This window comes from Carcharhinus amblyrhynchos, chromosome 1 (assembly GCF_965287045.1).
Source record: "Carcharhinus amblyrhynchos chromosome 1, sCarAmb.v2.hapA, whole genome shotgun sequence".
In the NCBI taxonomy this organism is placed as follows: Eukaryota; Metazoa; Chordata; class Chondrichthyes; order Carcharhiniformes; family Carcharhinidae; genus Carcharhinus; species Carcharhinus amblyrhynchos.
Window position 1 is genome coordinate 164,551,792 of NC_137324.1, and position 20,825 is coordinate 164,572,616.

Below are 20,825 nucleotides of genomic sequence, written 5' to 3' on the forward strand. Positions count from 1 at the left end.
TGAATCACAGCCTTAGTTGCTCTCAATCTCCAATGTAGTTTCAGCTCTACTTCCTTTAATATCGCTCTCTTTTATTATGAATGCTGTGTTTATCCCAAACAAAAATGATTTGATATCTTGAATAAACAATTAGAATTGAATATCAGAGTTGAGACATGTCCTGAAAGATGTTTGCTGCCAGCGAGGCATAATTCCATAGCTATAATTCCCCTGCCTGTTGGAGAAAGTGTTTCTTTTTAATATACAAGAGTTCCTTTGCCTGAGTTGAACGATGGCAGAATTGCCATCAGCTTTCGCTAGTCTTATCCTGTCACAGAGAAGAAAGTGACTCCTCTGCTTCGTGCCATGTTATTTGAGTTGGCAGTTTGACATATGGAAAAGAGGCAGAAATGTCTCTAATCATTTTGTTCCATTTCATCGCTGAATTACTTCCAACAGTTTCATTTCTCCAGTTTGATGGTCACAAGGTAAAAAAAAATCTCCATTCTTTGTCAGCTGCTCCCGTGTAATTGGCAGGCATAAGACTGTGCAGCCTGACTACGGTTACTTTCATTCAGTGGGAAACAGATTTGCATTAAGGTTCAGAGTTCTTTCTGCTGAAGAACTCAAGTGTTTCTAATTAAGTAGAAGCTGTTTATTAAACCGGCTAACGTCTGCGTCATCACTTTCCTGTGATTAGATTGGGTTCGTCCAGCCTCGGGCACGTGTACTTTTGAGCTTGTTTGCCCATACGCATAGCTATTTTTTTTAAAAAAAACAGATGAGCGCCTAGATATTTTTACAACTCCGTTCTAATCCCTGGTGAAGGGCACTGGAGCCAGTGGGGCATGTGGCAAGATTGCCGTGACTTGGCGACGTGAGGTTCGGACCAGTTTAATTCCAGGGTCTCAGTAACAGACTCGGATCTGAAATCGTGCCCAAGCTTGGTGAGTTGGCAGAAAGGAATAACACCAACAGCAGGGTGAGCGGTGGTCTGGGGAGTGGTGGGCACATTAGACCGTTGGGATCGAGTGAAGGAAAGCTTGGGTCAGATGGAGGTTCAGGTTTTCAGCAGCACCAGATCCTTAAAGGAACTTTTTGAGCTTCTCATCTTTTCATCCCTCTTTTGGGCCTTTTGCTGTTTGGTATCGTGGAAGAGTCTGGCAACTTAAAATGGTTTCCTGATGACTGCCAGCATTGGGAATGGAGTATTTTTTACTCCTGGCTCCTGGAAGCAGCATCAGACCTTCCCCCAAGTCATATCATCCAAAGACAGAATAGTGCTCCTTCTTTCTCGCCCAAGATTGGGTCTTGACCCAACCTTAGTATGGCATATTGCTCTAAGCTGCACTGTTTTAATCGAAATTCTCAATATAGTAGCATCTGTGTCAAATTGTGGAAACATTGTGCTCTACGCAGTCGAAGGGAGCGGAGATTTGCAACTCCTCATTCTATGGTAGAGTCAGCCTTAGATGAAAATGAAACTGTTTTGTCTGTTGGATTACTTCATTTTTTTTTCTCTTGCTGGTCAGAGCAGGGCACAGTTGATGTTGAGGTCAGTTATGCTAGCTTTTTCTACAAGGATCAGATAGACATTATGCACTGGGAAAAAGCCGTTTCCATTCCATATTCTTAAGAAATATCTCTCGACGCTTTTCTGGCTTACTCTGTTTTGGATATTGGTTAGACATTAAATATTGGCCGATTCAGTGGGTGAATTCCACTGCTGTACATGAGTACTGTAAATCAAAGAACAAAGAAAATTACAGCACAGGAACAGGCCCTTCGGTTTTCCAAGCCTGCGCCGACCATGCTGCCCGACTTAACTAAAACCTCCTATCCTTCCAGGGACCATATCCCTCTATTCCCATCCTATTCATGTACTATTCGAGACGCCCCTTAAAAGTCACTACCGTATCCGCTTCCACTACCTCCTCCGGCAATGAGTTCCAGGCACCCATCACTCTCTGTGTAAAAAAAACTGCCTCATACATCTCTTTTAAACCTTGCCCCTCGCACCTTAAACCTATGCCCCCTAATAATTGACTCTTCCACCCTGGGAAAAAGCTTCTGACTATCCACTCTATCCATGCCTCTCATAATCTTGTAGACTTCTATCAGGTCTCCCGTCAACCTCCGTCACTCCAATGAGAACAAACCAAGTTTCTCCAACCTCTCCTCATAGCTAATGCTCTACATACCAGGCAACATTCAGGTAAATCTTTTCTGTACCCTCTCCAAAGCCTCCACATCCTTCTGGTAATGTGCCGACTAGAATTGAACGCTATATTCCAAGTGTAGCCTAACTAAGGTTCTATAAAGCTGCAACATGACTTACCAATTTTTAAATCCCGGCCAATGAAGGCAAGCATGCCGTATGCTTTCTTGACTTCCTTCTCCCCCTGTATTGCCACTTTCAATGATCTGTGTACCTGTACACCCAGATCCATTTGCCTATCAATACTCTTAAGAGTTCTGCCATTTACTGTATATTTCCTAACTGTATTAGACTTTCCAAAATGCATTACCTCACATTTGTCCGGATTAAACTCCATCTACCATCTCTTCGCCCAAGTCTCCAACTTATCTATTTCCTGTATCCTCTGATGGTCCTCATCGCTATCGGCAAATCCACCAACCTCTGTGTCGTCCGCAAACTTATTAATCACTCCAGTTACATTTTCCTCTGAATCATTTATATATATTACAAACAGTAAAGATCCCAGCACTGATCCCTGAGGAACACCACTTGTCACAGCCCTCCATTCAGAAATGTACCCTTCCACTGCTACCCTCTGTCTTCTTTGACCGAGCCAGTTTTGTATCCACATTACCAGCTCACCTCTGACCCCATTCAACTTCACCTTCTGCACCAGTCTGCCATGAGGGACCTTGTCAAAGGCCTTACTGAAGTCCATGTAGATGACATCCACTGCCCTACCCTCATCAATCATCTTCGTCACTTCCTGGAAAAACTCGATCAAGTTTGTGAGACACAGCCTCCCCTTCACAAAACCATGTTGCCTCTCACTAATATGTCCACTTATTTCCAAGTGGGAATAAACCCTGTCTCGAAGAATCCTCTCCAATAATTTCCCTACCACTGATGTAAGGCTCACCGGTCTGTATTACCTGGAATATTCTTGCTATTCTTCTTAAACAAAGGAATAACATTGGCTATTCTCCAATCCTCTGGGACCTCCCCTGTAGCCAGTGAGTTTACAAAGATTTCTCTCAATTTCCTCCTTTGCCTCTCTCAGTATTCTGGGGTATATCCCATCAGGCCCTGGGGACTTGTCTATCTTAATGTTTCTCAAGAACCCCAATACCACCACCTTTTTGATCTCATCATGACTCAAACTATCTACACATCCTTTCCCAGACATCATCCATCAAGTCCCTCTCTTTGGTGAATACTGAAGCAAAGTACTCATTTAATACCTTGCCCATTTCTTCTGGTTCCCTTGTCGTTGCGTCGGCCAACCTTCTCCCTGGCAACCCTCTTGCTCTTTATATATGTATAAAAAGCCTTGGGATTGTCCTTAATCTTGCTGGCCAATGCTTTTTCATGACCCCTTTTAACCCTTCTTACTTAAGTTTCTTTCCATTTTCTACTTTCCTTGTATTCCACATTTGCCTTGTGTGTTCTCAGCCATCTAGCTTTGACAAATGCTTCCTTTTTTCTTTGACTAGCTCACAATATGTCTCGTTATCCAGTGTTCTCAAAACTTGCCATACTTATCCTTCATCCTTACAGGAATGTGCCGGTCCTGAATCCCTGTCAAGTTACACTTGAAAGTCTCCCACATGCCAGATATTGGTTTACCCTCAAACATCTGCCCCCAGTCTACATCCTTCAGTTCCTGCCTAATATTGTTGTAATTAGTGTTCCCCCAGTTTAGCACCTTAACTTGAGAACTACACTTATCTTCATCTAGTAATACCTTAAAGCTTACTGAATTGTGGTCACTATTCCTGAACCGCTCCCCTGATGAAACATCGACCACCTGGCCGCACTCATTCCCCAATACCAGATCCAGTATGGCCTCTTCCTTAGTTGGATTATCTATGCACTGATCCAGGAAGCCTTCCAGGACGCTCCTTACAAACTCTGCCCCATCCACACACCCAGCACTAAGTGAGTCCCAGTTAATATAGGGGAAATTCAATATATGATTTATGAAATGCTATTCATTTACTTGATTTAATGTTGCCTCTATGTAAATGTGGCCATTGGTTTTTATTCTGATCCACATAGAATATGAACTCTTTTCCTTGGGTGAAAGAATTTATGTGGTGGCATGCAGTATAATCAGGGAAGCTGGTGTACATAGGCGAGGTTCTCCTAGTTATCTAGGATTCCAGTACATTATTATTGTGAAGATGCAAACATAATTAGCACAGGAGGAGATGATACATTATAATAAATATGTTGTAATATAGTTAGTCATTTCATCTTTCACATAAATCATCAGACCATATTTTCCATGGTGAAATATTGTGGCAGGCTTCTGGATCTTAAGGGCCTAAAACATGTTTCTTTCTTTGAATTCTCTTTTCCATCAATACTTTTGGCTTTGGTCTTCCTGTTCAGTCCCAGCTTTACGAGATCCCCAAAAGATGACACGAGATTAGAATATTTTATCCAGCTAATTTGGATCCATTTCTGTCAATCTTGGGTTCCAGTGTCTCATTTTTGCTCTTTACGTTAATAAGACGAAAGTTTTTTAAGAGGAAGTTAGTCTTATTGTCAATTGGTGCCCAATTCCCTTCACCTATCCCCTCCCCTCCTGATTCTTGACCCCTTCATAATTCCCATCCTGTCTTAATGATCTTCTGAGACATACCTCCCATCATATGTGTCTTTTGCTTCTTGTTCTACACAATTTGTCATGGTAAATGTTCAATCATGTTGTTCTTGCGGTAAGAATTGGGGAACATTGAGAGAGATGGCCTGTCGTCCCTTTGGAAACCTGATCATTATTTTCAGTAGCTTGCAACCAAAGTAGACCAGGTACAAGATGAAAACTGAAGATAGATAGAGGAGGAATGTGAAAGTAGATTGGGCTTGAACACCACAGAGTGGCATAGTGGACAGCACTGCTGACTCACAGCGCCAGGGACCTCACAACAACATTCTGCTATACGTCTGTGCTCCTCCTGATGCCAGGGCAGACCAGTTCCTGCCTCCATTTTCCAAGCTAGTCTTCATGTGCTGCTGGAACCATAGACTTTCCTGTGTCACCAAGTCGCATCAGTACTGCATCTAGGGTTGGAGGTAGAGGAGTCCCCTTCCCCCTGTTTTGAGTTGATTTGATTTATTCTTATATATTAGTACATAGTGAAAATTGTTTCTTGCTTACTATACAGCAAAGCATAGAGAAGGAAAGGAGAGGGTGCAGGATGTAGTGTTACAGTCATAACTAGAGTGTAGAGAAAGATCAAGGTAGGTCCATTCATGGGTGGCATGGTGGCACGGTGGTTAGCACTGCTACCTCACAACGCCAGAGACCTGGGTTCGATTCCTGGCTTAGGTCACTGTCTGTGTGGAGTCTGCACATTCTCCCCGTGTCTGCGTGGGTTTCCTCCCACAGTCCAAATGACATGTTGGTTGGTGCATTAGCCATGCTAATTTTTCCCTCGATGTACCTGAACAGGGGATTTTCATAGTAACTTCATTGCAGTGTTTGTATAAGGCTATTTGTGATACTAATAATAAACTTAAAAGAATTGAAGGTTTTTTTCAAGAAAAAATAATCTCATATTTGAAGACAAAATGCTATAAAATACAGAAGATTGCTGAAGGGATGGTATCATTCAAAGTTAAATCCCAAGAGGTGAAAGGACACTCTATTGCAGCATCTCCTCACAGACATTAAAATAATGAGCTTCTGAAAAGATCAATAAATGTTTTACTGAGGTTTTAGAAGAAGCTGCTCTTTAATGACACAATATTGTCTTTATTGCACTGCAGTGATTGATCATCTGATGTTGTCAACTGCCTCTCATTACCACAGTTGGCTCTTGCGGGGTTTAGTGTGAAGCAGTGAGGATTGTGGCAAATCACTGTAGCTAATTCCCCCAAGTCAAATGTAATTCTCTTTCTTACTTGAAACTTTCTATAGTTGGATTTGCTTTGCTACTCGTCATGTAATGAATGCTGCGGCAGTACCAAGAACTGGAATGAACTGTGGGTAGTGCAGCTTAGTGCTCACTCGAATGATGGGATTTGAACATTATTAAAATATAAATGGCAGTGCAACCCTTTAAAATGTTCCCTCTTTTCAGTCAGCTGTGCACAAGCTGCTTTTATTCTAGAGCTGCTGTCCATCCTTCCCGATGGCAGTTCCATCTTTGCCAAAGGTTTCTTGATGGGTGACTTACCAAGAAACGCGCCTTCTAGCACTGTTAGGGGGAGCTTAGCGAGCTGTCCGTCAGTAACTTAGCAACGCAACACCAGTAATAAATAGCCATATCAGATTAACATATGGGTAGACCACCCTTGTAAACCTTTGCGATAAGTACAGCGTACACCTTTTAACCATGTTGATGTTTTGGCACAGGGAAATAATCCTAGTTATTGCAAAATATCACTGAAAATCTCACAGCATTTGCCCAGCTTTGCGGCAGGCATGAAGAGGGGAAAAAAGGGTTTTCAAATACTTTTTTGCGAGTAAATGACACCCCTTTAACATGAAAGATAATGAAGTCAATTTGTATTGTTGTATGAGTGGGAGAAAAATGGTTTCTGTTTTTTTAGAACAGACTTTTTTAAAAACATGTTTACTACATCTTAAAGTTACAAAGCCAACGCTCAGTGAGAGAATCTCAAATCCATTCCTTGCTCTAAAAAAACAAAATCAAAATCCAATTGAATCCCATTCAAGGACCCCTCGTGAGACACAAACAAGATTCAAGCTGACAAGATGAGGTATTGCAGCCCATCTTGAGCTTGATCTGATGTTTGTTCTTTAGCCAAAAGGTTTCATGTTATGACATTGGACAGAGTTATCTGGCAGTTAAGAGTATACTATGTATACATTGATCAGATTCAAAGATGTTTAAAATGGCACAGTACAAAAGTGGCAATTGAGTCTGTTGTGCTTTGTGATCTCCTGGACTTTCTCTAAAATATATTTAGAGGGTGTGGGTGTTGCTGGCTAGACCAGCATTTATTGCCTAGCCCAAATTGCCCTCGAGAAGACAGTGTTGACTTAATTAGACCTGCCTGAATTCCAGAGAATGAGGCACCCTTGTTAGTGTATAGATTATTTCATTTCAGAAGAGTTAGGTTGATTGGCCAAGCTAAATTAACCCCCCGTGACAGGGGAATTAGCAGGCGAAATATGAGGGGCTACGGGAATAAGCCCGGGTGGGATTGTGGTCAGTGCAGACTTGATGGGACAAATGGCCTCCTTCTGCACTGTAGGGATTCTCTGATTCTGTGACAAACAACAAAATAGACCATCTCATCCAAGGTTCTGATATTTTGACAGAGTTTGAGAAAATAAGTCAAAACCTGGTTACAGGCCAGTTATATTTTGTTGCTACTCCAAGCACAACTTTTGATTTTGGCTGCCTGTTCCGCATTACCTCAACTCTGACCTGAGCACAGGTGCTGTTTAGCATTGGCCAGCTGGCTCCTAGCAGGATCATGCCCAGGTTCCCCTGGCGACAAACTTGTCAAGTTAAAAATGCAAATGAGGCCCTTCAAATGGTCAGACTGAGACTTGGCTTGATTTTTAAACAGATTTATTTACAAGTAGGAACCAAGCAGTTTATTTCTATGCCAAACTGTGTCACAAAGGATCAGCAACTGTTTGAATAAATGGAAAACATGCCAGTGCCAATCACTTGACTCTCCAACTGATTCCCCTAAAGAGAAAATATTAGTCCAACATTTGACTGTCACTTACCACAAGATGATGTTTTGTCTACTGGCTGCATATATGTACCATTGGCTCAGATTTTACTGGGCACTTAGTACCATTTGCTATTGGACTTGCACTCGCATATTTAGACTTCTAAATGTTTTGCGTGGCGAGTTAGTGACTGTGTGAATTGATAAAATCGCACAAGGACAGGCACTTGGCACCTGAGTAAACAGGGCAAGTAACTGGATAACTCCTCACCATTAGACTGAAATACTAATAGCAAAGGTCTGAGAATGAAGTGTGAGTGAGAATGAGTGAATTCAATGTCAAGTCAGATACAGAGGCAAAGAAGGATTGAATTAAGAGACTAGAGAAATGAAGGACAAGAAAAACAAATCAAAAATTTTCATTTAGCAATTTAAAATCTCCCACAATGATTACATCCTGACGGAATGATAGTACACACATCTAATAGTTAATTGTCGTTGCCTGAATGATTGATTGGCAATACTTAACACCAATATTGTTGAATTTGACTTGCTGTGAACAAATTTTGTTTGTATCTTCTACGCAATTTCAGCAACTTTGTGATATTCAATGCATGTGAATGGTGAGGTAGATGGCAAGATATCGGCAGGCAGTAAAGAGATGAAACCACAAGTTTATGAGCTGATTTAGTCGACCAGAAAACCATCTTGATAAAAGGGTTCAAGTCAAAATTTTTCAACTGTGCAGACACTTGCTAAAGAGCTGAGAGCCAGTTAAAATACTTGCTTGTGCTCATGAAAGAGGCTGCATTGCATTCTGGTAGCTAACTCTTCAACTAACAGCCTCTTCTAACAGCAACCGGATATTTGACAGTAAATAAGCAGTTGAATTTACTTTCAAGCACAACTTGAATGATGCTCATCATTTCATGGTTAGTGCTGCCAAAGCTGTGAAGAGGACTTTCGGGGACACTTGGTCAAGAATTCACTGATAGCCAAGTAACATCTTTCCCATCTTACTGGATACCTTGTAGGGGGTACCAGATGAAGTGTAATGCTTGGTTCCAGGACGTGGAAGAGTAACAAAGTGCAGGACAGGAACAGGCACTTTAGCCCTCCAAACTCGTGCCGATCGTGATGGCCTAACTAAACTAAAAAAAGAAACTTCTCCCCTTACCTGGACCCTATCCCTCTATTCCCTCCCTCTTCATGTACTGATCTGGATGCCTCTCAAATGTTGCTAATGTCCCTGCTTCCACAACCTCCTTTGGCAGCGTGTTCCAGACACCCATCCTCTGCATGAAAAATTTCTCCCGCACGTCTCCCTTAAACTTCGGCTCCCCCCCCCCCACCATCCCTCACCTTGAACGTGTGCCTCCTTGTAATTGATACTTCCACCCTGGAAAAAAGTGACTGACTATCCATTTCTGCTGCTCTGGATCTCTCTCACCAGAACCTGCAGTGCTGCATCCAAGAACCTGTGCACAATCTCCCTCGGCTCCCCCACCCCAGATTTTCGCACAGCTTTGTTTTATTAGCCCAGTCAGTTTCCATGCCTTGGCTAAAATAATACCCAAGGCTTTCACAAAGTTAATTTGTTTTTAGTCGTGCATGGGATTAATGACCAGCATTTATTGCCCATCCCTAGTTGCCCAATGGCAGTTGAGAGTCAACCAAACTGCTTCACTCTGGACTCTCGTGTAGGCCAGACCGTGTAAGGACGGCAGATTTCCTTCCCTAAAAGACATCAGTGAACCAGATGGGTTTTTCCAACAATCAACAATGGTTTTATGGCCATCAAAAGATTCTGAATTCCAGATATTTTTTATTGAATTCAGATTCCACCAGAATTCGAACCTGAACATTAGCTGAGTTTCTGGATTAATAATCTAGTAATAATACCATTAGGCACCCACTCCTTACCTGAAGTTTCTGTACCCCTTACACATTAGTAATGACCAGGAGGATTGGGCTCACTGTTATTCTGAAAGCAAAAAAAAGCGTAAGTTGGATAATTATTTGTCACGGGTTTAAATTTGGGGATAAGTTGATTGTGTTTGTAGATGGACTTCCGCCAATGTTCCACTAAATTTTCTGTATTTTTGTTTTAACAATCAAGAAGCCCACATCCATTCTACTGTCACAAAATAGTTGTAATTGGTGTGCATTGAGATATATCCACATTCCTTTAAAAAACCAGATTGCCATAGTGGTGTAACATTTTGTACAAATCTGTTGGCCATTATTGTGCACATGGATTGAATCATTCTCACTCAATGTATTTCTGCTCATAATAAATACACAGATCAACATTTTTCTTCTCGATTTCTTTTCATTTATTACAGGAGATGAAGCTGGCAGCTTACCTCATGAAGCGACTGAAAGTACCAAGGACTGTGTTTCAGGCTCTGCTAAATCTGCTCTTCCCAAATGCCACTGAGAAAGAATTAACTCTGCTGGTAAATGGGATCTTTCCTGAGAGAATCATTAGCAGTAAGATAAATGAGGCTGAAGCGGATGAGCAGGGAAAGAGGTAAGTGTTATTGATGGGGTCAAGACTAGTGGTTAATGGCGTTTGAAGCCAACTTTTCTCAGCACCAAGAATTTGCTAAAGCAAGTGTTTCTTTTTAATGCCGCAAAGCGCAAGATGATATCAGTGTTTTGGGTAGAGTAGGCGAGTGGAAATGGAGAGCAGTAAACATAAAGGATTCTCCGGCCGCGCTCACATGGGAAGCAGAGGGTCCTGCCCAACTTCAATGGACCCCTTTACATGGTCTGCCCACCACCACCATCACGCGCGCCGCGCCCCCCACCCGCCCATTAGAATTCCAGTAGTGGGCAGGATGGGAGAATTCCGGCCAAGTTTTCTTGGGCAGGGTATCAGATTCGAGCTTCAGTGATGGCTAACGTGTTTTGCTTTCCCCATTTTGATCAGGTGAACTTTGTTTTTGAGATCAGTATTACAACTATTTTGAGTTGTCCTTCATCTCACGGTCATAGAGACATACAACACAGAAAATAGGCCCTTTGGCCCAACTCATCCATGCCGACCAGGTTTCTTAAACTGAACTAATCCCATTTGCCTGAGTTTGGCCCATATCATCTGAAGATGTACGTGTCCAATCATCTTCTAAAAGTATGTACCTGCCTCCACCACCTCCTCTGGCAGCTCATTCCATATGTACACCACCCTCTGTGTGAAAAAGTTGCCCCTCAGGTCCCTTTTAAATCTTGCCCCTCTCACCTTAAACCCTATGCCTTCTAGTTTTGGACTCCCATACCCTGAGGAAAAGATCTTGGCTGTTTGCCTTATCTATGTCCCTCTAGATTTTAGAAGTCTCCATAAAGTTACCCTTCATCATCCTACATATTCCAGGGAAAAAAACGTCTCAACCTATCCAGCCCTTCCCTATAATTTAAACCGTCCAGTCCGAGTAACATCCTTGTAAATCTTCTTTGCAGCCTTCCCAGTTGAATAACGTCCTTCCTATAGCACGGTGACCAGAATTGTACACAATACTCCAAACATGAGCCTTACCAATGTCTTGTACATTTGTATCAGAACGTCCCAACTCCTGTACTCAGTACTCTTGACCATGCTCATGTTATCCCGTGGACTCATTAAAAGGAAATTCAGCTTTTTCTGTGCTTGAGCGAGGTACCTTGTCACCTTTGATCAAACCAGCTTGAGCTGTCAAGCTAACACCAGTAAGTTCTTGAAAGCAGCCAAGTGAGGAGGCAGATATTCATCAGGTTGTGAGCCCAGAGAGGGTTGTTTTGCCAGATTACAATCTGCAGTGTAACTAGGAAATCTGACACTAGTATCCAGGTAACTGTTATATATAAATATCATTTATGTTTCTGGCAAACATAGATGATCCATTTTGTTTGAATTTCACGAATAGGAGGATTTATTTGAATTGAACTCTCATTGCATAGTCCCAATGTTTTGGGCAGAATTCTTCCAGCCAGCCTGGAGTGGGTTGCAGTGATGGGCGGGTGCAGTGAATCTAGTAAGAGCCAACAAGTGGGAAACATGCTGGTGTAAAATCTCTTTGCAATTCTCCCAATAGCAAGTTAATGGTGGGTCTCTCTTCCCATTGGCATCTGATGAATACTCATTAGAACAGCTACCCGCCTGCATCCCATCAGACCTTCCAACTTAGCATCATGCCAGCGTGAATTTACGTTGGCGCCGAACCTGATTGCTAAAGAATGGCACAAGGGACTTTGAGGTGAACACAGCAACATTCTGCCATAGTTCTGTGCCCCTCCTGATGCTTGGTTCACACTCTGCCAGGGCAGACTGGTTCCAGCCTCCATTCTCCAAGCTCGTCTTCATAGACAGCACTGTGCTGTTGGAACCATAGCCTTCCTGCGAGACTGAGTCGCATCAGTACTGCACCTGAGGTTGGGGGTACACGAGCCTCCTTCCTCCGATTTGGTTTGATCAATTATTGTCACATGTATTAGCATACAGTGAAAATTAATTGTTTTTTGCATGCTATATAAACAAAGCATACCGTTCATAGCGAAAGAAAGGAGAGAGTGCAGAATGTAGTGTTACAGTCGTAGCTAGGGTGCAGAAAAAGATCAACTTAATGCAAGGTAAGCCCATTCAAAAGTCTGACAGCAGCAGGGAAGAAGCTGTTCTTGAGTCGGTTAGTACATGACCTCAGACTATTGTATCTTTTTCTCAACGGAAGAAGGTGGAAGAGAGAATGTCCGGGGTGCATGGCGTTCTTAATTATGTTGGCTGTTTTGCTGAGGCAATGGGAAGTGTGGACAGAGTCGATGGATGTTTGTAGATTAATTTTTTTTATGCATCTTGTGATTATCACATGTATTAACATACAGTGAAAAGTATTGTTTCTTGCACGCTACACAGACAAAGCATACTGTTCATAGTGAAGGAAAGGAGAGATGGGGCGGGACCTGCTGCCACACTGCAAGTGAGATCACTGGCTGGTCACTGGGGCAGAGTGGTTGGTTTGGAACTTTCCTAAGTGGGAACTTCGTGGCTGAACATTGGGCTCATAGTGGGGGTGAAGGTTGGGACTGTCAGGGTGGGAGGGTGTAGCATTAGGGGAAATTGGGGCTGGGTCCGGGAAGCCAGCGATCAGGGGATTGTGGGCTGGGCCAGTAATCGGGCTGGCGAGCAATCTGGAGGTTGGCAATGGGGGAACCACTGCGCAGATGCCGATCTCCATACTGACAAATTGGCACATGCGCAGCGGCCCACTCTGCACTATGCTGCCGGCCTCTTGAGCAGGAATAGGCTCTGTCCACCAGTTACCAGAGGGAATCGCACTACGGCATTCTGTGATGCACAGTGTGTCAGAGATTCATTCTGGCGGGATTTGCTCCCATTCTCCTGCACGTTGCCAACTTAGAATTGTTTTTGGGAGAATCCTGGCCATTTTCTCTCCCCCTACAGATTGTAAGTTCTTACTTTCTTCCCTTTGTTTAAAATCTCCACCGTTCTTGATTGATAGCCATAAAACCTGCTCTCAAATACCAGATAACACTGATTAAAGAGCGGTTGGAGAAAAGATCTGAAATGCTGTCTCAGCTGGAAGAAACCAGAGATCAACAACGTTTGAAAGGCGATAGACTAAAGAGAGAGGGGAGGGAGAGTTGGAAACATACGCACAAAAATGCACTCGAGAGAAAGTGAATGGCTCTTAAACTGATGTAAAATAGTTGAAGCAATACAGAGACAGCCAGGGTAGGAGGAGGGAAAAGCCAAGAGAAGGGATTGTTTTCAGTGCAGAAAGAGGCCACTTGGCCCATCAAGCTTCCATCGACCACAATCCCATCCAGGCCCCATCCCTGTAACCCCACCTATTTACAGTCGTAATCCCCCTGACACTTAGGGGCAATTTAGCATGGCCGTTCAACCTAACCTGCACATCTTTAGAGTGTGGGAGGAAACCTGGAGGAAACTGACGCAGACACGGGGAGAATGTGCAAACTCCATACAGACACCTGAAGCTTGAATTGAATCCGGCTACCTGGTGCTGTGAGACAGCAGTGCTAACCACTGTGCCACTGTGCCACTGTGGTAAAGTGGGAGGCAGGAGAGATTGGATTTTAAAAAGTGAAGATGGTGCGAGGCAGAAGGAGATGAAACAAAAGCTGGGTTTATTGGAGCTGTAGATCATCAACAACAGCTGCTATATGAAATAAATACAGCCCTTCATGTTGAGTCTAGAAGGTTGCAAAGTTCCTAAGCAGAAGATAAGGAGCAACACGGAGCTTCACTAGAATAGCCAAGGAGCGAAAGGTTAGAGGAAGAGTGGGACGCTGAATTAAAATGGAAGGCAACCAGAAGCACAGGGTCATACTTGCAGACCAGATAGCAAAGCAGTCACCCAGTCTGCATTTGCTCTCTCCATTGTAGAGAACGATCAAGTGACTGAAGTGCAATGAACTTGAGATAGTAAGGAGCACAATAGGAGAATCAATGACATTTATGAGGCACAGACAACATTGTGAATGGCTGAAAAGGGAAGTAGGGAGGAAATGCTGAATCCGGAAAGTGGCAAAACAGGGCAGGTCCCATTGGAGCAGAAGCCTGGGACATTGATACTTGGAGTTCAGATTGTCCCATCAGTGCACTGCTCACAGAAAGCATCCCTTTCTTGTACACTCATAAATATCTTTAATTTCTCATGTCATCGCTCCGATTTTAATATTACTTCAACACTTACTTAATTTACTAACTGAATTCAATTTCTTAATATTACAAGGGGGCGACATGGTGGCACAACACAGCAGTTAGACTGCCCACATGCTATATTGTCATTTTAGTACAGTGATGTTGAATGCATGGGTACATGCTTGGGGCGGCACCGTGGTTAGCACTGCTGCTTCACAGCGCCAGGGTCCTGGGTCCAGGGTCCAATTCCGGCTTCGGGTGACTGTCTGTGTGGAGCTTACACGTTCTCCCCGTGTCTGTGTGGGTTTCCTTTGGATGCTCAGGTTTCCTCCCACATTCTGAAGATGTGCAAGTTAGGTGGATTGGCCATGCTAAATTGGCCCTTAGTGCCAGGTGGGTTAGCAGGATAAATGCATGGGGTTGCATGGATAGGGCATGGGTGGGATTGTGATTGTGCTGACTCGATGGGCCAAATGGCCTCCTTCAGCAGCCGCACCTACATGTTTTGAACTGTATGGTTTCTAAAACCTTAATTTGTCTGAATATTCTTACTTAGTAGGGTCACAAAGTCTAGAATTTTATGTCTAGATTTATGGTCAATGGCAACACGTGGTAATAAGCCTCTTGGGGGTTACACATGGATCCCAGATTTTCAGTGTAAAATATTGCTGTTTTCATCTCCTTTTGCTAGGAGACTGCAGAAGTCAAAGATGTCGCTGGACCAAAAAGTGAGAAGCAGGCTGATTGGTGAATACCTGGAGAACGTAGGTACTCCCTCCCGGAAAAAAAGAAGGTAATGCTATTAAATCCTGCTTAAATCGTTTCTCCAACTTCATTCAGTGGCTTAAAAATGAGATTGGAATCATAAAAAGCTAAATATAATTATGAATTACTTGTTTCTTAAAATTACTACTTTCAGTGAATATATTTGTTACTCAAACCAACTGTAAAATTTGACTCCCATTTAAACAACAAATATTCCAAAAGCTAATGAATGTCTAGTCAGTAAAGGGGTGATTCGTTGTAAACTTTGCACATTAGTTATCTTTTAATTTATTCACAGGATGTGGGTGTCACTGGCTGGGCCAGCATTTATTGCTCATCCCTATCTGCCATTGAGAAGGTGCTGCTGAGTTGTCTTCTTGAACCGCTGCAGTCCAAGTGATGCAGGCACACCCACAGTGCTGTTAGTGAGGGAGTTCCAGGATTTTGAACCAGCAACAGTGTTGGAGCGAACAATGACTACTCTAAACAAATTGGCTAATGCCGGTCATGTTTGAAATTAGTCAAAACCCTTTAATCCGGACAAATGTGAGGTGATGCATTTTGGTAGATCCAGTTCAGGTGGGAGCTATGAACTAGATGACAGAACAATCAGGAGCATAGACACAAAGAGAGATCTGGGAGTACAGGTCCACAGATCCTTAAAAGTGGGAAAGGTGGTGAAGAAAGCGTATGGCATGCTTGCCTTCATCAGATGGGGCGTCAAAGATAAAAGTTGGCAAATTATGTTACAATTGTATAAAATGTTTGCTAGGCTACATTTGGAACACTGTGTCCAATTCTGGTCACCAAAGATGTGAAGGCTTTAGAGAGAATGCAGAAAACGTTTACCAGGATGCTGCCTGGGATGGAGAGTATTAACTATGAGGAGAGATTGAATAAACTGGGATTGTCCTCTCTGGAAAGACGGAGGCTGAAGGGAGACCTGATAGAAGTTTATAAAATTATGAGAGGTATGGATAGGGTGAACAGTTGGAAACTTTTTCCCAGGGCAGAAATGACAATTACAAGGGGGCACAAGTTCAAGATAAGGGTGGAAAGGTTCAGTGGAAATGTGCAGGGGATATTTTTTACACAGAGGGTGGTGGGGCCTGGAATGCACTGCCGAATGAGGTGGTTGAGGCAGACACGTTAGCAACATTTAAGACTTATCTTGATAGGCGTATGAACAAACGGGGAATAGAGGGATATAGGTGGTTGGTCTAGATAGTTAAACATGATAGGCGCAAGTTTGGAGGGACAGGTGACTATTTCATTTAACACTGAATAGCCCTATTTGCAATTTCAAATCTCCAGTTATTCCGTCTGATGTGCCCAAGACGGGGATGAGATCACTATGAGGGATGTGAATCCCAAGAAGTTTCTGTGCTGTGCTATTCTTTGTTCTTAACCTTTCTTCAGACCGGAATACTGCAAGACTGTTCCTGAGCATGTGTTTGAACATGTAGGGAGAGCAAGTGGTTAGCACAGTGCTTAGCACTGTTGCCTCACAACACCAGGGATCCAGTTCAATTCCACCCTCAGGTCATTGTCTGTGTGGAGTTTGCACATTCTCCCCGTGCCTGCGTGGGTTTCCTCCAGATGCTCCAATTTCCTCCCACAGTCCAAAGATGTGCAGGTTAGGTGGATTGGCCATGTGCAATTGTCCCTGAGTGTCCCAAGGTATGTAGGCCAGATGGATAAGCCATGGGAAATGTGTGGATTTACAGGATAGTATGGGGAAAAGGTCCTGAGTTGTATGCTGTATCAGAGAGTCGGTGCAACTTGATGGGATGAATGGTCTCTTCTGCATTAGAGGTTCTATGATAAACCCTGTGTACATTATCACTCTCATTGAGTGTGTGCTGCCCCTTCTGTCCTTTGCTCAACTGACCATTCTACATGAACGAGAGTAGAAAGTGTTTGTCAATGGGTTATGTAGCTGCGCAGAAATCACAGTTGAATCCAATGTAATGGCCATCTACATAGATACATACACATAGAAGGGTCACTTGAGCCCACTGGAACAGAAACACAGTCAAAATCTCCGCTGCCTAATGCAGGATTGCACACATCAACATTGCTGGATAAAAGCAAATCCCTGTGGATGCTGGAATCTGAAGTCAAAAGAAAAAATGCTGGAAAATCTCAGCAGGTCTGGCAGCATCTGTAAGGAGAGAAAAAAGTTGACATTTTGAGTCTAGATGACCCTTTTTCAAAGACAAAGACCATTCCTGAGCATGTGTTGGAACATATAAGGAGAGCAGGTTGTTAGCACTGCTGCTTCAAAGCACCAGGGTTAAAGATAAAGGGTCATCTGGACTCATAACATCAGCTCTTTTCTCTCCTTAAATATCCTGCCAGATCTGCTGAGATTTTCCAACATTTTTTCTTTGGGTTCAACATTGCTGGCCCAATTAGTGACAAATTTAAGTTAGGCTGTGTGTTGTGGGTTTCAAGCATTGATGTGGGCCAGTGATACGCAGGCTGACCTTGGTTCCCTGGGATAGGCACCACTGCTGGCCACTGTCCATGTGGCCCACATGCCATTCTTCAATGATGCCAAATCTGCCATTGTTGTCATGCACCCTCTTAAAGAGGCCAGCCAATCCAAAACCAAACTGCCCCAATAGGGGGCTAGTGTGAGTATTCACTGAAACACCTGAGCTAATTTGAATTGAGCCAGTTTAACTTGCTTTGGACTTTTTGGGATTCACATCCCTTGCACTGATCTCATCCCTGTCTTGAACACATCAGATGCATTAACTGAAGATTAGAAATTGCAAACAGGGCAATTTAGAATTAAGTGCAATAGTCATCTGTCTTCTAATTCTCTGAAGACATGTAAATAACTTTTTTTTAAAAAAAATCAGGCAATGCCCTGAACTAAATTATAATTGCTGGGTAATTTATCACTCTTACTCAAATAGCAATTTTGGCTGGCCTGTGGTGAATGTTCAAAGAACATTGTATTCATTTGTCTTGAGGTTATTTTGAATGCTTATGCTATCAATTGTTAATAAACTTGATTGATTATGTTCGCATTGCTTAACTTTAACACAGAATCAGACCAGGTGTCAATTTTGGGCATTGAAGAATTGAGCACCTAGCTAGTAACAAAAATATTATAATCTAGGGGTGAAAGAAAATAAAGAAATTACCTGTTTTTATATTGTGTCTTTTACAATCTTAGGTTGCCAAAATGCTATATTGTCATTCAAGTACAGTGATGTTAAATTCATGGATACATGTCGGCCAGGAAACTGATGAAATCTCCACTGCAGGTCTTTGAATAATGCTGTGGAACCTTTCACTTCTTGCTGAAAGGACAGATGGGTCTTTGGTTGAACTTCTCATCCAAAAGCACTAAAATGTTGGCCTGGATTGTGTGCTGAAGTTTCTAGAGTGGTGCTTGAAGTCATGACCTCTTTCCTGAGATGGATAGGTAGTCTCCATAGGATCCCTAACACAGAATCCCTACACTGCAGAAGGAGGCGATTTGGCCTATTGCGTATGCACTGACCCACCAAAAGAGCATCATACCCAGGCCACATCCCACCCCTTCCCCATAACACGACATATTTACCATGACTAATCTACATAATGTGGGCGGCACGGTGGCGCAGTTGTTAGCACTGCTGCATCACAGTGGCAGGGACCCAGGCTCGATTCCTGGCTTGGGTCACTGATTGTGTGAAGTTTCCTCGTGCCTGCGTGGGTTTCCTCCGGGTGCTCCGGTTTCTTTCCACAGTCCAACAATGTGCGGATTAGGTGGATTGGCCATATTAAATTGCCCTTGTTGTAAGGAGGACTAACTAGGGTAAATGCACGTGGATTGGGCCCGGGTAGGATTGTGGTCAGTGCAGACTTGATGGGCCGAATGACCTCCTCCTGCATTGTAGGATTCTGTGATTGTATTTCGGGACATAAGGGGCAATTTAGATTCTCTAAATAACGATCATGTGCAAATTGCTGAATAGATTGAAGTGTAAGCCAGCTGTTTGGTTTTGGAACAATACTCATGCATGACGTGAGTATCATAATAAGTGAGAATTCAAAGCTCATTAATTGTTCAACTGTGATTCTTATACAAGTTGTCTTAAGGTTAATCTTCTAATTTTCTATGCAGCATATTGAAAAAGAAGCGACTCCGGCTCATGAAACAGGTGTCCTTCTCTCACAGCCATGGTTCTTCGGAGTTCCTTCCTGTTGAAGCTGCTGATCATCCTGAACCAATCAGTGATGCACTGGGAGAAGTATTAAACATGCCAGATACAGGGGAGAAAGTCTTTCTGTTTCGTATCAAAGAGGAAATACCTTCTTCCTCGCAACTTCAACCAAAGAAGAAGAAAAAACGCAATTTCCTAAATTTTAAGAGATCAGCTGTAGCTAACTTTGATGGACTTTAATTAAGTCAAGGTTAGGTTTGTAATGCCATTATGACTATAATTAGCATTGTGAACCTTTGAGACTCTATACCATTGCAGTAGTTGAAGAGATTAAGTGGTTTGACACAGTTAACAGTTAGACTTTCCTCTCTTATTTCCAAAAATGCAACAATAGAAATGCCCACTTTGATTATCATTCCTGAGCCTGATAAAATTGGATTAAGTCTATGAGAATTATCGAGTCACAGAGTCATAGAGATTTACAGCATGGAAACAGGCCCTTTGGTCCAACTTGTCCATACTGCCCAATTTTTTAACCACTAAGCTAGTCTCAATTGCCCACGTTTGGCCCATATCCTTCTATTTCAATTTTACCCATGTAGTAGTCTAAATGCTTTTTAGAAGACAAAATTATACCAGCCTCTACTACTACCTCTGACAACTTGTTCCAGATAATCACCACTCTTTGTGTGACAAAAATTGCCCCTCTAGTCCCTTTTGTATCTCTCCCATCTTAAACCTACGACCCCTCTGACTTTGGGAAAAGATATTGACTATCTAGCTGATAGTCTATCTAGCCCCTCATTATTTTATAGACCTCTAAAATATCATTCCTATGCTCCAGGGGGAGAAAAGTCTCAGTCTATCCAGCCTCTCCTTATAACTCAAACCATCAAGTTGTAAATCTTTTCTGCACTCTTTCCAGTTCAAAAGTGTCCTTTCTATAATAAGGTGACCAGAACTGTACGCAGTATCTCAAGTGTAGCCGTATCAACATCTTGTACAACTTCAACAAGTCGTGCCAACTCCTATATTCAATGTTCTGCCCACTGAAACCAAGCATGCTGAATGCCTTCTTCACCATTCTGTCTTTTGAATGTGACTCCTAAATGGTAACAAATTGATGAGGGAAAAAAGAACTGATTGCTATGTAGTTATTCTTTGACATTTCCCAGGCCACTAGCCAGCGAATCAACTCGCACAAAAGCCAGATATTAAGTATTGTGTGGTATGGACAATAATTATATCGAGTGCCTCGGCAGCGAATCAGAACATTGTTTGGTGAGCAAGATTTGGAAGCATTACTTCAGCGATGGAGAAATGTGAGCAGATTTTGGTTTAAATATGCTAAGAGACGACAAGTGTGGGAGATTGTTGACAGAGTATCAACAAC

The 20,825-nt window shown here is 42.8% G+C and overlaps 1 protein-coding gene across 1 annotated transcript in view; it reads left to right on the plus strand.

Annotated features, from left to right (window-relative positions):
* LOC145347019 (limbin-like) overlaps positions 1-20,172 on the plus strand; it is a 130,491-nt gene extending 110,319 nt beyond the window's left edge. The window contains exons 20-22 of the mRNA XM_080194915.1: positions 10,186-10,373; positions 15,193-15,294; positions 19,393-20,172. Coding sequence (XP_080051041.1) covers positions 10,186-10,373; positions 15,193-15,294; positions 19,393-19,672 — 570 coding nt within the window. The 3' untranslated portion in view covers positions 19,673-20,172. The remainder of the gene's footprint in view (positions 1-10,185; positions 10,374-15,192; positions 15,295-19,392) is intronic.
* Positions 20,173-20,825: the final 653 nt, after the last annotated feature.